Source organism: Coturnix japonica, chromosome 7 (assembly GCF_054131305.1).
Source record: "Coturnix japonica strain WE chromosome 7, WE-NBRP24, whole genome shotgun sequence".
In the NCBI taxonomy this organism is placed as follows: Eukaryota; Metazoa; Chordata; class Aves; order Galliformes; family Phasianidae; genus Coturnix; species Coturnix japonica.
Window position 1 is genome coordinate 2,164,443 of NC_140669.1, and position 18,471 is coordinate 2,182,913.

Below are 18,471 nucleotides of genomic sequence, written 5' to 3' on the forward strand. Positions count from 1 at the left end.
CTGACCTTGCAACAAACCGACTTCATGTAGATCTGGTAGCATAACTCTGGCACTCATTTCCGTTTTTCTGTATTTGGGTCTTTATGTCATCTTAGCAGTCTCCATTGTAAGATTAAGTTTATGCTTTCCAGTTGTGTGAATAATGAATTTCCCTGTTGGGCTTACAGACAGTGTCAGAAAAGCAAGCGAATGTTGAATGCTTGCAATATATCAAGAACCTGAATTTTGGTTTTCTTCTTCCTTTTTATTGTAGCTCTTTTCTTCCATGGTTTTTGTTCAGTACAGGAGTGGACATGTCATAAATTTTTAATAAATAGGGTAATAACCTGTTCGTTAATGCCTAGATTGTATCTGTTGGGATAAGTATATGTTGGTGCATGAGCTAGTTATGGTGTAATAACATTTTCTTATCTTGTGGTGAATAGGCATTAAGGCTCCATGTGGAAAGTCAGGAAAAGTGACTTCTGCCTGAAAATCTAAATGAAATTATGGAAATAAAAGGTAGAAATATTCTCCCATAGGCAGCAGAGCAGTGTTTCCCACTTTAAAATTTGGTTACAGCTGATTTCAATGGGAAGCGGGGGAAACAGGAAGAGAGGGAAGAGTATTAGTAGCTTTATAACCATAAAACAAATATTTAAATAATTTAATCAGTATATTTAATAAGTAGGGCATGGGTAGAGTCTGTAGGCAAATGCATTCTTCTCTGAGCCTTACTGTCGCAATCGGTGGGATGGTTTAATTAGGGGCGTATCAGATATTCACTAGAAAACATCAGTTTCTGATGTAAAAGTAAAGGTTCTGCATGGCAGTGGGAGTGCTGAGCAGCAGTGTGCCCTGGCAGGAACCCTCCTGTCTGTAGCAAGTAAGGGGGGAGGATGAGAAATGAGAGAGAATCAAGAGGAGGAAACACTGGAGGATAAGAAAAGTTGGAAGAATTAGGAGAAGAAAGAGTAAGTAAATAGAATGTCAGTGATTGTGCTACAGGGAAAGGGACTGTTTGGTAGATTAAAGAAAAAAGAAAAGAAGATGGAGAAATATTCTAGAAGAAATTTTGGAACTGAAAGGAAGGATGAATGTCTGTGAATGTCTGAGAAAATGGAAACAACTGCATGTTCCTTTGAAAATAGAACTGCATCACAGCACATCAGGCAGGCGGTTCTGGCACAGACTGACCTCAGTGCACAGCTCTGTGGATTACATTGGGATGGCCAGGTAACTATTCTAATTCCAGTGAGGCAGGGGTAGGTTTGGTATTGAAGTTGGATAGCTGCGGCTGCTCTGGATCACTCCTGCCATGCTCTGTACCCACTGGACCATGTGGGGACAGCACTGACCCACTGCTCCCCTGCCCTGCAGGCATCTCGTCTCGCCTCCCCAACCCAGCACCAGTTGCACGGTGTGCCTTGCTGTCTGCAGTCTAGCTAAAGCTGGCAGTCAAATTTAGTGAAAATTTATCACTCCTCAAATTCTGTAATGAGTTATTAGCAAATGTAGGTTTGCAAAATATATGCGTGTTTATGTAAAACAGTTTGACTGAGCTATTTCATCTCCTTATTTGTGTTAGGACTTAACGTGCAGCAAACATATAGTCCATATGTCTGATCTATTTACCAGAAAGATGGCTCAGTGTTTTAGATGTTTGAAACTGTATTTTTATTTAGAAAGAGTTACTGGTGCTCAGTTCACTTTCACTTGTGAGCACTGAGTACACCGCACATGAAGCACTGTGGCCCCTGTGGACTAAAGCTCTCACTCAGTTTAGGTGCATTTCAGGTTTCCCCGCAGCATCCTGCTAATTCTCCTGGTAGGAACGTGAACGTGGATGGCAGGGAGTTGATCTGCTATGCTCATTTATTTTTTTACATCTCTTGAGCATGGGCCAGGGTTGTCACTCAGTGCTAATTGTGACTGCGGTGTTACCACTCTGTCATCTGATAGATAGGACCACAACCTATTTTATAGCATAACTGACACAAGTAACACTTCTGTTTTTTATCAGTTTGCAGAGCTGTGGCTCTCCATACTGTGCATAGAAAAATTAACCTCGTGTACTTTTAGTGAAGTAAGTGCCCAAGTGATGAATTTCTTAGTAGAGCACAGAGTTGCTTTTTTTGTTTTGTGTTGTTTTTAAAATAAGAGTCATCTGTTGTGAGGGTTGGAAAAAGCTTTGTCGATTCACATAATGTCATTTTTCTTAGCCTATTTTTATGCTTTCTTCTGAAACATTTGGAGTTACTTGGGTCAAAGATGCTGCATGTGTTTAAGCACTGAGCAGAAGAAAGGCCTGATCTGGGCCTATCTGATGTGACTGGAAATTCAAAATCTCATAATGAGCTGTTTAAACTCTGTATTAAACAGTGACATAAAAACCACATGCTTCCAAATGCATCCATAATAGCAAGCTTGATTCCTAAGAATTCCCATTTCTCTCTCTCCTCACAGAGGGTTATGCAGGACTTTGTCATGTGCATTTTAACCTCGTATATCTTGCTTTCTTTAGCTTTCCACCCAGTATTCCTCATACTGAGCACATGCATCTTGTATGATTCTTTTTTATTTTACTACTTCCTGCATTCAGATGAACATCAGTGGTTCATCTCATATAGGGAAGACATGCCTTGTTTCCAGTCACGTGCTGCATAAACCAAGACTTAACTGGAGCACATGGATCAGATACAAAGATGTACCGCTATGGTCATCGCTCTGGTCTCGATGCTTTGAGTCTCAGCAATTACTCTGTGTTGGAGGGGTTGCTCCTATCACCATCGTACCTCCTTCGGTGCAACTTCTCCTGAGGATACTATAGTACAAATAAACCTGTGTAGCCTCATCATGATTTTGCTACTTCAGTTTCAGCTGTAAGAAGTCAGAATTGAAAGCAGTTCTGCTTAACATGGGATGAATATTAATGAAAGAAAATGATTTATTTTCAAACAAATAATGGAAATGTAGGTACTAGTGAGTAAATATGTTGTGGTTGGCATTGGAAAAGATTTTCACTTACTTTTTTTATTCCTTAAATTAAGTTTGAGCACACCAAATAATCGACTTGGTGCTCTCAGATCTCTGGGGCAATCTGTCCCTTTACCACACTCAGAAAATGGCTGTTGGCTGCTGAGGAAGAATCACAAAATGAAATGAAATGTTGAGGTTTTTCCCACTATGCTCTTCCAGCCACTTCTGTTGTTGTTATAGAACCATTAAAACACTTGAAAAATGAGGGATAAGAAAGAGAGAGGTGTTTTATCAAGAATACATTGATCAGTGGAGAAAAGCTGGGAGTTGGACATGGGAAGAACTTGTTTTGAATGGTGGGTGCAGGCTGGGTTGAAGCCTTTGGTTAGCTAGGAAGGAGTTAAGGCTGAGTACTTGCCGGTCGTGGATGAATCATTAACATTAAATGAGTGGCAATGTTAGTATTTAAAAGACCCATAAGCCCTAGGTTGGCACTGCCAGGAGTGTGCATGACTTGATGTTCTGTGGTGATGCATTTTTACCTTCAGGTCTAATGAGAACTTGTAGAACTGATTCCAATCAGTAGCTGGAGTGACAGAGGAGGGAGCTCTGACGCCATCCTTTGATTGTGGTGCTGGGATACCCAGCTCAGGTACACTTGTTCAAAGGTGATAGTCTTTGATTGTGCTGGGGAGCAATCACAGGAGGGCTGGAACAGCGATTTCTGGCAAGTGTGCAATCAGGTACCTGACCTTTGGGAGCTTTTTAGTAATTTTCCATCGCGAAGTCCAGTGCTGTGTGTCCTTAGAAATGCTCTCCTGGGTTCTGTAGGCTGATACCTCTCAGGAATGCAAGAACAAATCATTTTACTTTGCATTTGAGGGACTTGTAAGTGAAAAGGTCGAGGGACTTGTAAGAGAACAGGCAGATGCTGTATTTAAGGCCGTAGTTAGGAACCAGGGAGTGAATTGGTGATGTGCATTTATTTGGAGCATTACATTTATAAATATCTCTGTGACGTGTCTGTAGTTCAGACAAACTGCTTGGATTTGTTTTTTTATCCAGGTGGTTGCAGGTATCGCAGCTATTTCCCTGCTCCCGGCCTGAACACGAAGCTATGTGTGTGTGTGTGTGGGGATGGTGGCTTTTCTGTGGGGCTCTCCATTGCTCCCAGCTTTTATTACTTGAGAGTTGCAGTAATTGCTGAAATGAATATATTTGCATTTCAATAATAGCCAGATACTGCTTAACCTGCTGGTATTTGGATATCTAATGAAATTTCTGCCTTGGTGGTGTGTATCTGAAGGGACAGGCAATGGTTTTAGTGTCAGAATGTCGGCGGTGTGCATAAATCTCTTTGGAAGTTGTCCTGTGTGTGATGTGTTAAGGTCTGGGGCGGGGATTTCATTAAGAGAGTGATGTGGGGATTGGGATAGGACTTCAGAATTCCATGTATGTGTTTTCTCATTTTGCTAAGAGCAGAATGTTTGGATTCCTGTGCCTTTTTACTTATTTCTGAGGAATTTACATGGTTCTTTGGAACTGGAGGACTGTAGCAGCAAACAGGCCTGAAAAATTACTCTTTAATGACTTTCTTTTGCAGCCCAAGGAAAGAGATTTGTCGAGTAGCTACTTCATACAAGCAGTGCTTGTTTATTCACCTGCTGCTTCAGCAGAGATGTGAGCATGTAATAGATGTGGCTATCAGCCTGGGCAGAGCTGTCCCCTATCAGATGCAAAGATGGAGCAATGTTGTTGTTTTGCTTGGCTGTTGTTTCAGGTAAAGGAACATGGGCAGCTTGGAGCAGGAACGTCCGTGCTCGTGGGTTGTGGAGTTTGTGCTGCCGTGTCTGAGTTGCATACACTGAATAGCTGTTGTCATACTGGGACCGCCAGTCAGTGAAAGAAAATGAGCTGAAGGGTTTTTTTAGCCCTTTTAAAGGGAGTTCCTCCCTCTGATAAAGTGCCTGACGTATCTGCAGGCTGTACAAGGCTTGTAGGGTCAGTGCTGGGTTCAGGGGCTTCAGCCTCACCTGCGGCTGTGCTGGCTGACCCAGGAGGGCTGCTCTGGGCACCCACCTGACAGCAAGCTGTAAATCAGACCCCAGCTAATTTAGACTTCAAGAAATGCTTCAGCCCTTCTATTATTAATTATGTAGATAATGCTAAGTGTGTGCTAGACAGTTCTTGAGCTGAGAGGAGGCTGGTGTTGGCCCCAGCTCCGTAGAATCTGAAGAATGTAAGGGCAAAGGCAGAAGGAGGACATGACTGCTGCTACATGGCAGCCGAATGCTTCAGGCCTTTGGGTGTTGTGCTGTTGCAGTATCTGATCAAACTGCAGAGGACACAGAAAATGACTGAGAAAAAAGCCCAGGAGAAGGAATGAAGGTGTCTCTGAGCCTCCCTACTTTGAATCAGCACAGACAAGCTTGTCTCATTGAAACATGTTTTAAGTTTCAGTAATAGAGCTCTTGGACTTCTGCTTTTGTAATAGATTTCGTTCAGTGGTCTGTGAACTCATGATTTGTTTGAAATAAGTCTTAAGCATTATAATTGTACCTTGTATGTGTGGGATGTGGCATCTGCAGGTCCACATGTCCTAGTTCCTGTTCAAGCATGCCAGATTTACTGACACAGATCCAGTGTATGAAGACCTGTCTGTTAGTGAGGTTTGGTTCTAACTCAGGCATGTAAAGTTTCCATTTTCCTCAGCGAGGTACTGAGTACAGTGTAGTCTCTTAACTTAAAAGATAAAATACAACAGTGCCCTCTACTGTGCAGTTGGGAGCATAACGAGCTGAGTTGCATAACTTGTGTTTGTAAGTATGTTCTGCATGTGTTTATACACTGTTCTGCAGTGACGTTTGTGTAGGCACCAACATGGACGCTCCTGTTTCTAATTATGAGATCAATTCAGCGGATGGTCTGTATTCAAACCTTTGGTTTTGCTTATTTTTCTTTGCTAACATATCAATGATGCTTTTCTTTTTTCATTTTAAATGCTCTGTTATCAGCACAGGAAAGTATTGTGATCCCCATGAGTATTTTTGTTGTTAATTCGCAAGCAATTTATTTTGTCTCTTTTCTTATAAACTGTTTTCTCATCCCATTCTCGATGTAAATAGTAATTTCTTTTGCCTGTGTTTTTTCCCCCTCAACAAGCACGCCTTTCATATAATGATTGAGGTAAGATGCATTGATGTTTGTTCATGGTTATGGAACTTTCTGTGGACTTGTAAGAAGTTGTTTTGGTATGAATTCCATCCTTTCAGTATTTTAGTCCAGAAATTGGTAAGCATGCGGGGTTGAAGAACAGAGATTCAGTCTGCTGCCTGTGGCTTTCATGAAGCCTGCCGTGACTCCTCAGGCAATGGAGTTACATGTCTGCAGGGACTGATGTGGAGTACACCAGGAATGCTGCAGCCAGTGCCACGTCCAGCACTGGGCTGTGCACTGCACTCCTGCAGCTGGGGGCTGCCTGCCGTGAGCAGCTGGCACAGCTCATGTGTGTGAAATGGATGTGTTTGGATGGAGGACAGAGGTTAGCTGAAGAGAAGTGCTCTGCCACCATCAGTCTCTACTTTGACTTCATCGTTGGCCAGAAGTGATTTTTACTTGCATTTAATTGATGGTTCTTCATTTAAAAAACTGCAAGTAACTGAGAACTGTTTGTTTAGAGCCATGCTCGTTACTGTGTGGTTGAAAAACCAAGCAAGATTGGAGCTGTGGTCTGAATGCTCAGTTTTCATTGTCTGTATTTTTTCTACATCGGCCTCGTATTCACAGCCAAAACACCTTGTGAACATGCTTTAGGGGGAAATAGAAGGTTGCTGTCTAAATATTCTGAATATCACACCTGTGAAGGACCATCATTCTGTTCTTTGTACTGTTTTGCTCCAAATGACTTCATTCCAGATAAGGAAAAATAAGTGTTATGAGTACAAGCTACTACCTAGATTATGTTAATAAGAGTTTGATGCAAGTCACAGGGTCAGTCCTAGGCTACATTACAGAAGCTGAGTTCTGACTTCTACTCTGTTTGGGTTTTCGTATGGTATTCAATTGAAAATGAACCTAAACTCAAAAAGAGAAATGAGGATTTGTTGACCATGTTCTAATGGAAGCTGTAGAATAAATGTAACCAAGGGGAATTAATGCAGAAGTTAACATGGAGAACATGTGTGGGCTGTGGAGTTTAAGAACTTGTTCTTATTTTGGAGTCCGAAGAGAGAAATGTCTTTGTACAACCACACGTGGCTTATTGGTCCTTTTTCATGTGAGGGGAACGACTGGAGCTGCACTCACATGCTGGTGGATGGTGTTGGGGCAGCCCTTAATCTGTCCATCCAGCTCATCATTGCCTTGGATTTGTAGTTTTCCTGTTGTGATGCTTCTGGTTGATCTTCAGAACCGTTCCCCACTCACTTCAGGAAACCTAAAAACTATTAGTTTATGTCAAGGCAGCTCTCCTTCCCATTTCCAATCAGGATTCGTTTTGCTCTGTGTACAGTTATGGTTGTTCTTCACAAGGAGCAGAAAGTTTTGATTTTATAGAAGTTCGCTGTATAACAAGTGGGAAAATAGTTTGAAGTGCTCAGACCTTCTAGGAAATGCAGAGTGTGGGTATATGGGAAGTATTGCACACGGGCTAAAGGGAGAGCAGGGAGTGGGGCAGGAAGGAAAGCTGCTGCAGCAAGGGAGGTTCGGGTTTACTTCCCATGAGAGGTTCTCTTAGTTCAGGCGAGTCCCAAGGTTCAAACCTGGTCACACAGGTTGTGTAATGGCACGGTGTTCATGGTGTTCAGTCTTTGGGTGCCACGCTGTGCTCAGGACCCTTAAAATAACAGCTTTGTAGAACTCAAAATAGGCCTTAGTGAGTAAATTTGGGCATCTCGTTTCAGTTTGAGGACAGTGAGCTCCCTGCTGCCTGAAATATTCATAAAGGGCTTTGGCACCGAATGAAGGGCAGCACAGGAGTGGAAACTTGCATGGCCGTGTATCAGCAGCTCCAGGAACAAGAACTTGTGTTAGAAGCAGGTTTTAATTCTTAAGCTTAGTTTCCTCTTGTGTTTACCCAGCTTAAACCCAGCTACATTGATGCAGCAGCTTTATCTGTGCATCCATCAATTGCGTTGGCAAAAGAACTTCATAATCTTTAGAGGGTAGTATTGTAACTTCCCCACTCTGTATTTCAGTATCATGTTTTTACAGGTACTGATTTCTGATGAATTTATTTGAATTGATAGAAAGCTATTGATGAAACTAGTCCATTTTGAAGGATGTGTTTATTGCTTAACAGGAAAGAGAGTATGGTTATTTATTACTGTGCTTAAACTGCTCGGAACTTGGATGGATGCAGAAGCTCTTGTCTCCATTCTCACAATAGCAAAGCATACTTTAAAACCACAGTTGTTCAGCAAACATCTTTAACACGCATGAGATGTTTGATGTTGGTGGGGAAATCAGGAGTGAAGTATACATTCTGGACATTGAGCAGCACGCTGTGTATTCTGCAGTGCAATACCAGCCTTCCATTTGTAGGTTCTTGCTTTCATATGTCACGTAAGGCCTCTGCTGAGCCATGCTGCCATGAACACTGTTCATCCCCTGCCCATGTATCATCACCAATGGCAACACCATTGCGGGGGTCAGGCAGGAGGGGCCAGGTCTGGGTGGAGCTGTTTGATGCAGGGGCATCGCAGGCGGGTCTGGTGTGTTGGTTGGTGGTAGGGAAGAAAGCAGGTGATGTGTATAATTTAAGGAAGAGCTGCATTTCACCGTTTCAGCCCATCAGTAGGGTGCTCAGGAGAGCGTGGTAAAGGCAGGGTGAGGGAAACCAAAGGTGTTTGGGTTAGTTCCATTGCTTAAAAAGGTACCAAGTGAAACTTAATTATCTTTATCCCTTAATTTTTGCTGTGCTTTTATTCCTGGTTGGACAGGTGTGTACTGTAACTGTTGTCGTGCTGTTGCTTGCACATAATTCTGAGCATGCCTCACAGTCTGTTATTTTTTCCTTCCTGTGGAGAAGAGTTGCTGTTTTGTTTCTGGTTTGTCTGGGGGAATTTGTTGCAGGAGGGTTGGCTACATGGTACCAAGTCTTGGTTTACAGGCCTTTATTTCTAGATGGCACATATTGTAATAGCAATGTTAATTAATGGTGTTTACCTAATTTCAGGATCCTGGACCACCACCACCTTCACCGTTGATGGGTTTGAAGCCGCTGCAGTTGCTGGAGATCAAAGCCAGGGGACGATTTGGGTGTGTGTGGAAAGCTCAGCTGCTGAACGAGTATGTTGCAGTCAAAATATTCCCTATCCAGGTAGGCAAAAGTTCTTCATGTCCTGCATTGCTGGGCTTATCGTAATGCAAGCCATGTTTTCTGCTCACAGTGAGAATCTTTTTTTTAGAGAACTTTCATCACGTACCGTAAATGTGGGTATTGCAGGGATGTTCTCAGGCGTGGGAAACAGCTTCAGCCAAAGCATGTGGGGCTTTATTAAATGCAGCAAATGTGTATTAGTGAAACAGAAATTCTGTACAGCCATAAGGCAAAGACAACAAAAATACTTAGTTAGCACGGATACCTGAATACTGTTTGCTGTTCTCAAATGTCTTTTCCATCACTGAGACCAAATTAAGCTGCACTTGGACTGAGTGTGAGCCAGTAAATAGATGTTCTGAAATGCAGCACTGTAAGAGCTGTAAGGTTCTAATTAAACAAAATGCTGTTGGCTTCCCAGCAAGTACCTTCTGAAAGCCATGCTTAGAATAGGTTGTGATCACAACATTAAGAGCAAATTTACATGGTGTCCATGAGGGTGGCATTACAGTGACACCAGGATGGCTTTTCATCACTTACAAACAGCCACTGCTGCTACCTGGGGGACCTCGTAGGATCGTGGTATTGACTTGGTTGTTTGATGTTGGTTTTGTTTGTTGCTTAAAGGACAAACAGTCGTGGCAGAACGAATATGAAATTTACAGCCTACCTGGAATGAAGCACGACAATATTCTGCAGTTCATCGGAGCAGAGAAACGAGGCACTAGCATTGATGTCGATCTCTGGTTAATTACAGCATTTCACGAAAAGGTTTGTTGCAAACACGACCTTCAGGTAGTGACAGGAATGTGAAGAGCTTTCACTGACTGTTAACTGATGCTGGATGTGGATTTATTTAAGCTTACTTTCAGCTGTTGTCAGTCTGTACTTAATAAAGAGGTTATTTTACAACACATAGAAATACTTATCCTACCTTTTTGCTTCTTACAGTGTGCTTATTTCTGCATGTCCCTCATCTGTATTTGCCTGAATTAAATAGGCTCCACCTTGTGGACGTTGTGATTTAATGTCAATTCTGGCATTTTATCCCATCCGTTCCTCTTCTGATGTAGGTCTTACAGTCATTGCTCCAAGAGAAAAGAGAGGCTGTCAGTTAAAGGGCTCAGAGAGTGCACGTCCACAGCTGAGCAGATTCCTGAAGGCGAATCTGACCTGCAATTTCCTGTGGCTGGAAGGCCATAAGTCGCCCTAAAAATCAGGGCCTGGCTCCTATTTCTGATATGGGCAGCTGTGTGCAGATTGTTGGCCATGAACTTGAGTTGATTTATGCTGCCTGGTTATTGAAGTGATACATGGGTACATCTCTGTGCTGTTCACAGGCAGTGATGATGCAAAGGTTAATTTTTTGTTGTATTTTAAGCTAGCAGTAGATATGTGTGTGTAATGATAGGATTTATCAGAAAACAGAGGAAGGCAGATAAGCATACCATGGTATTTTAGGATGGAGGCTACGCAGAGGTTTTCTTTATGGCTTGTTGGGAGTGAAACTTATCTTACAATTGTTCTTTTTTGCTACGCAGGGTTCGTTAACTGACTTCCTCAAGGCTAACGTGGTTTCCTGGAATGAGCTGTGTCACATTGCTCAGACTATGGCTCGAGGCCTGGCTTATCTCCATGAGGATATACCAGGGCTAAAAGATGGACATAAACCTGCCATCTCACATAGGTAAGGGATCTGCAGCTGATGGTTAATGTTTAACTTGGAGCCAAAGGACATGAAATATGGACAGATACAAAGTACTCAAAAATTACTGTGATAACTTCCTTCTGTAGATATCAGGAGCCTAATAAGGAAGATCTGCCCAGCCTAAGCAGAAAGCTGGCTGGTGTTTTATAGAGGGCAGCGGGGACATTGCAGTTAATGTAACCCTTTTTGCACAATTATTTGAGTATCCTATGAGTATATAAAATAATTGCCAGTATAGCTTTTGAAACAAATGTATGTAACTTCAAGTAATACTGAATGCCTTCAGATGGAGACGTATACTGTAAGTGGTGGTTTTGTGTGCTAGTTCTTTATATTACATATATATACATATCACTTCATACAATATTTCATGTTCTGGATTTCTAATTATTTTCTTTACCTTGAAAGGGACATCAAAAGCAAGAATGTGCTGCTGAAAAACAACCTTACAGCTTGCATTGCTGATTTTGGTCTAGCTTTAAAGTTCGAGGCTGGAAAATCTGCAGGAGATACACATGGACAGGTAAAGATGGATTGGTTTGCACACACAACACAGCTGTAACTGTGAACAAAGTGATACTTTGTGATCTTTGTGGAAAGGATATGGTATCATCAACTCTGACCTCTAAGAGAGGTGGCAATTCTGACCTTCTCGTAGAATCAGTTAATATTACTCAGTTATGTAGATAATTAAAGATCACAGCTTTTTGTCCTCTGCCCCGTCTCGCTGCTTTCCTCCCATTTCACACTTCCACAAACTGTTGGTTCCGAGTGTGCAGTGTTGTTATGTTTGTGTCTCTCCAGGTTGGCACACGAAGGTACATGGCTCCTGAGGTCCTAGAAGGTGCTATAAACTTCCAAAGGGATGCGTTTTTGAGAATAGACATGTATGCCATGGGCTTGGTCCTCTGGGAGCTGGCGTCACGCTGCACTGCCTCAGATGGTGAGCAAAATACCTGCTCTGTTGAAATGCTTCATTAAATGGGTGGCTTTTAAACTAGGAATTGGAAGGTAGGTTATGTGCATGAAGGATGGTAGTTTTGTGAGCAAAGGAATTAAACACCAGCACCACGCAGTCACTTCATAATTGAATCTCTCCTGTGTATGATGTCCCAGGTAAACATTTTCTGCCCCTGTGCTTTTCTTCTCCTGGCGATAGCAAGAAGGAATTACTGCTGAACACCTGACTTGTTTGATTCCCTGTGGTCAGCCTCACAGTGTCAGCACCGACCAGTTTGTCCCTCAGTATTGTTTCTTTTCTGACATGAAGAATTCTTGTTGGTCAACATGTATTCTATTACAAAGAGCACAGTGTGGCAGCTCATGATTTTCTGGCTGCTTCTTGGCATACATACAAACCTTGGTCCTTGAATCCTGGTGAAAGGAAACAATGGAATGAGTAATATAGGAGATTCTGCTGCTGATTTAACTGTAGGTGTGAGTGAGGCACTGTTGTGGAAACTCGGTGCCTCCCTGCCCAGTCGTTCTCTTGGTTGGCATCAGAGTGATGGTTATTTTAATGGGAGACAGGAATATGCCAAAGAATTGCTGATAGCACAGAGACTGAAAACATGGCTGGGTCGGCAACGTGCAGCACTCTGAGCTGTTAGCTGGGAGTCTGTCACAGCTGTGTATTTATCCATGAAGCAAACTGTTCGAACCAGGTTTCAAACTATCAAGAAAAGGTTTCTGGTCCTATATTTCAAGTATGAACAGTTCTCTTAAATGTTTTAAGTAGAGGAGTTTTTATGGTGTCCAGCACAAGTCAGGGTTAATGCAGGACGAGACAAAAGACAAGGCTCAAAACATTCAGGGGAAGTTCACTTTGCAGTGAAGTCTTTAATGAAACTATGTAAATATGAAAGCTCTGCTTGGGTTTACTAACGGGATCAGTGTGCTTTCAGGGGCAGACCCGCATTCTGTATTGATCTCTCTTGCCCCTTTGCACTGTAAAACACACGTACCTGAATCTCACTAGAAGTGTGTCGTAGATCTCTGGCAGGTGTGGTTATTATTCCAGAAAGTGAGGGAGATGTGAGAGGAAAGCAGCCTTCCTGAGTCACAGCTGTGTGCAGCTCTGCACTCACGGCTGCTCTTTCTGTCTCCGAGTTGCTTTGTTTGCAGCAGGTACCTGCAGTGCTCGGTGGGCTCTGTGCTGTGCTGTGCTGCTCTGCTCACCTTCGCCTTCCTCCTTTCCCTGTGTCCCCTGCGTGTGGCTGCCACAGGTGGGAGAGTGAAGGGTCTGAGCTGCTCAGTGAGGGGCTGAGCTGCTGCTCACCTGGCACTGTGTGAGCCTTAGCAGCACCAGAAGCAAACTATGCTATAAGCATCTGCTTATGGGCTACGTTTCTAACAGGCAAATCTTTTTTCCTTTAAGCAGAACTTGTGTTTTAACTAATATCTTTTTGCTCATCTGCAGGCCCAGTAGATGAGTACATGCTGCCGTTTGAAGAAGAAATCGGCCAGCATCCTTCCCTTGAAGACATGCAGGAAGTTGTGGTTCATAAAAAGAAGAGGCCTGTTTTAAGAGAGTGCTGGCAGAAGCATTCTGTAAGTAGTTCTGCACCAGGAGCTGTTGTGATTTGAATCAGGTAGTGTTAATCCTGCACGGTGTGCTGCTCACACAGCTGTCTTTTAGGAAGGATTTGAGCGTAGTAAAAATCAAATGGACTTATGAACACCATAAAAAGTTCCCTCTCGTCTTGAGCGAATTGAAAGTGCTTTTTTTTGGTTAAAGCAGAGATTCTGTGGTTTTTTGTCTGAAATGAAAACGTGCATGATACAATTAAACATAAGGAATAACAGCCTTGATTTCCTGCGGGAAGGAACAAGCAGTGCACGTAACAACGCAGGGTGAGCGAGTGGGAAGCTGCTGGGAGCTGTTAGGGAGGAGCAGCTCCTGTGAGTTGGCTTCTGGCAAGAGACGTCAGCAATGCTGTGCATTCCTCACACTGTTTAACTTCCATTCCTTTTGTTTTGCTTTGTTCTCAAAGAATGGGTTATTGGGAACAATAGATGGCAGCATCTGCAAGGCCAATGTGTGCGCTGCCATCTGCTCCCTGTAAGCAGCATGCTGTGGGATCAGCTCAGTGTTACATGGGAGAGAAATGAACTGGTGCCGGGGGCAGATCCCCTTCTGTACAGTTTGCTTTCATGTTATCCCTGCACAGCTTCACCTCTCTGAGTGTGAAGCCTTAGGAAGTGCCACAACCACTGCCAGCATACAGCAGTGTGCTGTAATGAAAAGCACTGGCTTGCTGTTGGGCTTGTTTCTTTTGTGCCATTGATAATAGGTGTGAGGTGCCCTGACACGTTGGGCTTCAAAACTAATGTGGCTAAAGGGATGCAAAGGGCTGTACCTCAAACCTCTGCTGAGCTCATGGAAGGCTCCCTCACCCTGCCTCTGTTTGCCCGCAGGGGATGGCGATGCTGTGTGAGACCATCGAGGAGTGCTGGGATCACGATGCAGAAGCCAGGCTGTCAGCGGGCTGCGTAGAAGAACGCATTATTCAGATGCAAAAACTAACTAACATTATAACAACAGAGGACATCGTGACTGTGGTCACAATGGTGACAAATGTTGACTTTCCTCCCAAAGAATCCAGTCTATGATAGTTGCACTGGTCATGGAACTGACCAACAGGACTCTTCGCTGGAGCTGCTAAAGCTGACGGGACTGCCGGCGTCGTCGTGTTCTGTGTGAAGCGACCGCGGGGTCTCTGGGAGCGTCGGGACGTGTTTCCCTTTCTGCTCCCCCTCCTCCCACACACGAATCCATGAGACTTTCTGCATTCCCTGCTTATGCCGAAGGACGCGCCCGGAGGTGGCAGCGGGGCTGTTCAGGGCCTGAACAAAGGGCGAACCTGGACGGGCTGACGGAGCGTTTTACAAACTGACATTGGGTTTCTTAATAGCTGTCGGAAGAGACTGATGAATTCCTTAAGGAACTACTGGTATTTTTTTTAAATCAAACATTTCATTTCAGATTGAAAAACAAAAAAACACAAAAACAAAATCAAACAAACAAAAAAAAAAGGGTAACTTGTTTTTATTGCATTTGCTGTTGTTTATAAAGATGACTTATTGTAATGCCAATATGACACAGCTTGTGAATGTTTAGTGTGCTGCTGTTTCGGTGTACATAAACAAAAGTAATCAAGTGGGATATAGCAAAGAGGCTTCCAAGTATTACTTAACCTCCCTCAACAAGGTATACCTCAGTTCCACCTCCGCTAAATTATGAGATTGACAACACTAACAGAATTGGAGTAATAAACCGATCCGTGTTTTGTAAATGATGTACTTCAAATTCACTGTGTTATTTAAGAAGGGTAAGCTATGCTTCATGCCAACAGTAAATGGCCATTCCTAAAGCAGTGTTTTTAGCCTTTTTCTTGTACTAGCTTGTTGTGTATAAAAGAAAAAAACAAGTGCTGTTTCTTGAAACAAACTTTTCCTCCCTGTTTTAGTTTGAAGCTTTTCTCTTACCTCCATTTCCCAGAGTATCTCATACATTTATTTAATGGAATTCTATTTAGGTTTGCTGTGTCTGAGGAGTAGTTGAAAGCTTAAGCATGACTTTTAATTTTCTGTGAGCTGTGACACTGGAAAGCTCTGCGATCGTAGTCTTTTTATTTTAAGAGAAGCCTTTTCCTATTTATGTTTGTGACGAGGTCTGCCCGCCGTGCTCTCTGTTTCACTAAGCAGGACGCAGTGGGTTCTGTGTCTCTGTTTCAGGATCACCTCAGGAAGCTCAGTTACCCCAAATTCCTTCCTTTCCGCTTTGAGATTTGCATCCTTCACTCTGCTTCGAGTTGGTGCCATCTTACCGGCGTCCTGCTGACTGTCTGTGAGACCTGGGGCTTATCCCACCCCACCTGAAACTACCGCCACGCTTTGCAGATGATAAACACTCAGAACTTTCAGGGATCGTTTAGTCACACCTACAACTGAGATATGCAATGACAACTCCGGGGTAACCGATTCCGTACCACAGACTGGCAGAAGCGTAGGGAAGAACACTGAAATGGCTTTCACGACTGCAATGTGAGTGGTGAGTCATGCCTTACATGTCAATTACAAACGGACTGGTAGATAGGTGCCAAAGTGCTTCTCAGAAGTGCTGCTCCACCAGGTTTATTTGGTCCTTTACACAGAGTACAATAAATGTTACAAACCTCTGGAGCACAGAACCGACGTTAGCCAGGGCTGTGCTGTGTTATCGTTGCCTGTTTGTTATCACACCGAGCTTTGGAGGGCTTTCAAAAGAAGCCTCTAACGTTGCAATTAGGGGCTTAAATGTGAATGTTACCTTGGAAGATTGGGTCCGTCCCACCCCAAGGCGCTGTTTTACAGGGACTTAAATCTCTGGCAACAATAATGGAGGTTACAGCAAACAAGATGTAGGTCGGTGTGCTCTCAGCAGGGAGGGAAGGGAAGGCATGGCTGCGGTGCTCCTGCTGCTGCGCTCCCTGTGCTGTGTCACGCTGCTGCTCGTCTTTCTGCTGAGGCTCCATGTGGCTCAGAGGGGTTGCTGCTACTGCAGGGCGCAGCCCCGTGCTGTTCAGATGGGTCGTAAAAAGAAGCTGCTTGTGGCCACCGTAATTGACGTTTTCATTTTGCTTCCATTTTTACTCCTGGGATGCCATCTTCTGCGCTCAGCAGGGCATAAGCATAGCTGCTGAGTTCTGAACAAATAAGGATCCATTTGTATTTTGCTTCAAACTTCTGTGCTCCCATTGAGTTTTAACCCCTTTCCCAGCAGAGGTAGAATAAATACAGGCCAAGTTCTCAAGCAAAGAGCGGTCCTGTCCAAAACGTGCAGCACTTTTGTGTTGTCCTTCAGCCGCTGCAGGGTCTGGCAGCAGAGAGCTGCACCCCCTGCAAGTGCTGAGCTTTGCCCCAGGAAACCAAGATCACTTCTCTTCGTGTTTTAAAACTGCATTGGGGTCTATCTGAGCGTTTCAGTACTGCGCTACTCTGAATTTCCTGATTTGCAACAGCATAATTCAGTGCAGCTGTGAAAAAGATACTCGCAGTATAAATGCTTTCCAATTGGGTCAGGTACAGCTGCTCTCGCAGGGCATTCCGGCTTACTTCTGGTTCGCTGCTGGAGCGTTCAAGTGTGCAAGCTGAGAAACCTCAGAGCCAGCATTTCTGGAGCGTAAACGCGAGCAGGATGCGGTGAGGTTGATGCAGGTGGAAGCATTTCAGCATTGCCTGCTTGCAGTCAGTGCTCGCTGGGGCTGAGCGCTGCAAAACCTGGTACCTCAGCTCCTGAGGAGAAGTCAGTCCAAAGACCAACGCTGGTGCACGAACTACAACGTAACCAGGCAGTAAGAAGGCGGCTGCTGGCCGTATCAGCATCGGACAGAACAGGGCCACCACTCTGCTCTATTTCCAGCTTCTCGTTTGTAGCCTTTTTTAATAAATACGATGACGTCCATTAGGAACACTTGGTACAAAATGCAGGAAGCTGCAATGTAGGTTTCACGGGCAAAACGATTCAAGTAGCATCCTTGACGGAACATCTTTTACCTCAGATACTCAACCAGCAGTACTTTATTTTTACTTCTTATTTTAAGTGCAGTTTCAGTCCATACTCTATTCGTTACCTCTCGAGACTTTGGTAAGCAATTATTTTAACTTTACTCTTTGTATTTGTCAGTGTTTTGGGCACAGGTTGTTGTACTACTGTCAGATGTGCTTGCTGTTTTTCTGCAAGTACTAAAAACAAACCAACTCCCTCCCCTCCCAACAAAGTGATTGTTAAATATTGTACAAATACAAATGTATGCTCTTTTTTCCCCCATTCCCCTCAAAAAAGTTAAAATAAAAAATGTGACTACTACGATGTGCTGATGCCTTTTGTCCAGCCCTTTCCCCAGCAGTTCAGCAGGAGCTGCTGTTGCTCACCAGCACTCATTTGGGTGCCCCCAGCAGCACAGGATGGGGTTGGGGGGCCTGGAGGGGTTTGGAGATTATTGAGCTTTCATCCTTCAGCTCCATCTCTGAAAACATTCAGCTTCACCAGCCCAGCCTTTAGGCTGGAGATATCAAACATCTCGGCCTGTTTTCCCAGCCTGCACTATTGCAACTGTACCTTTGGTCCTAGAGGTGGCACCAGACTGAAGCCAGACTTGTTGGCTTTCTGTGAAACTGTAAATCATGTTTTCAGCCTAGATTAATAGCACAGCATCTAAATAAAGCCACTTCCACCTGCACAAGAGGAGCTTCAAAACAGCCTTAACGGGCAGTGATGTGGAAATGGCAACCTTGTCCAGAAGTACAGCGTTCCAGGCTGCAGGAGAGGTGCTGATCTCCCAGTGCTGGGATTGCTCTGCTCTCTGCTCCCAGCACTGCTGTCCTACCCTGGGCCAAGGTTCTCATGTTTCCCACTCTGACCCTCAGCAACAGGGCTCTAAGCAAAGCTACAAGGGGGAAGCTGCTCCGAGCAACCCTTCTCCACCCCACGCACAGCCCTGCA

General features: G+C 43.9%; 1 protein-coding gene across 4 annotated transcripts in view; it reads left to right on the forward strand.

Annotated features, from left to right (window-relative positions):
* ACVR2A (activin A receptor type 2A) overlaps positions 1-17,838 on the forward strand; it is a 50,381-nt gene extending 32,543 nt beyond the window's left edge. For 2 of the 4 annotated variants that reach the window (XM_015869262.3, XM_085552931.1), the window contains exons 5-12: positions 6,121-6,144; positions 9,134-9,277; positions 9,905-10,048; positions 10,819-10,964; positions 11,394-11,508; positions 11,790-11,928; positions 13,405-13,535; positions 14,403-17,838. In XM_015869262.3, the coding sequence (XP_015724748.2) occupies positions 6,121-6,144; positions 9,134-9,277; positions 9,905-10,048; positions 10,819-10,964; positions 11,394-11,508; positions 11,790-11,928; positions 13,405-13,535; positions 14,403-14,597 (1,038 nt within the window). In that variant the 3' untranslated portion in view covers positions 14,598-17,838. The remainder of the gene's footprint in view (positions 1-6,120; positions 6,145-9,133; positions 9,278-9,904; positions 10,049-10,818; positions 10,965-11,393; positions 11,509-11,789; positions 11,929-13,404; positions 13,536-14,402) is intronic. The other 2 variants (XM_085552932.1, XM_015869263.3) reach the window with 1 other exon arrangement.
* Positions 17,839-18,471: the final 633 nt, after the last annotated feature.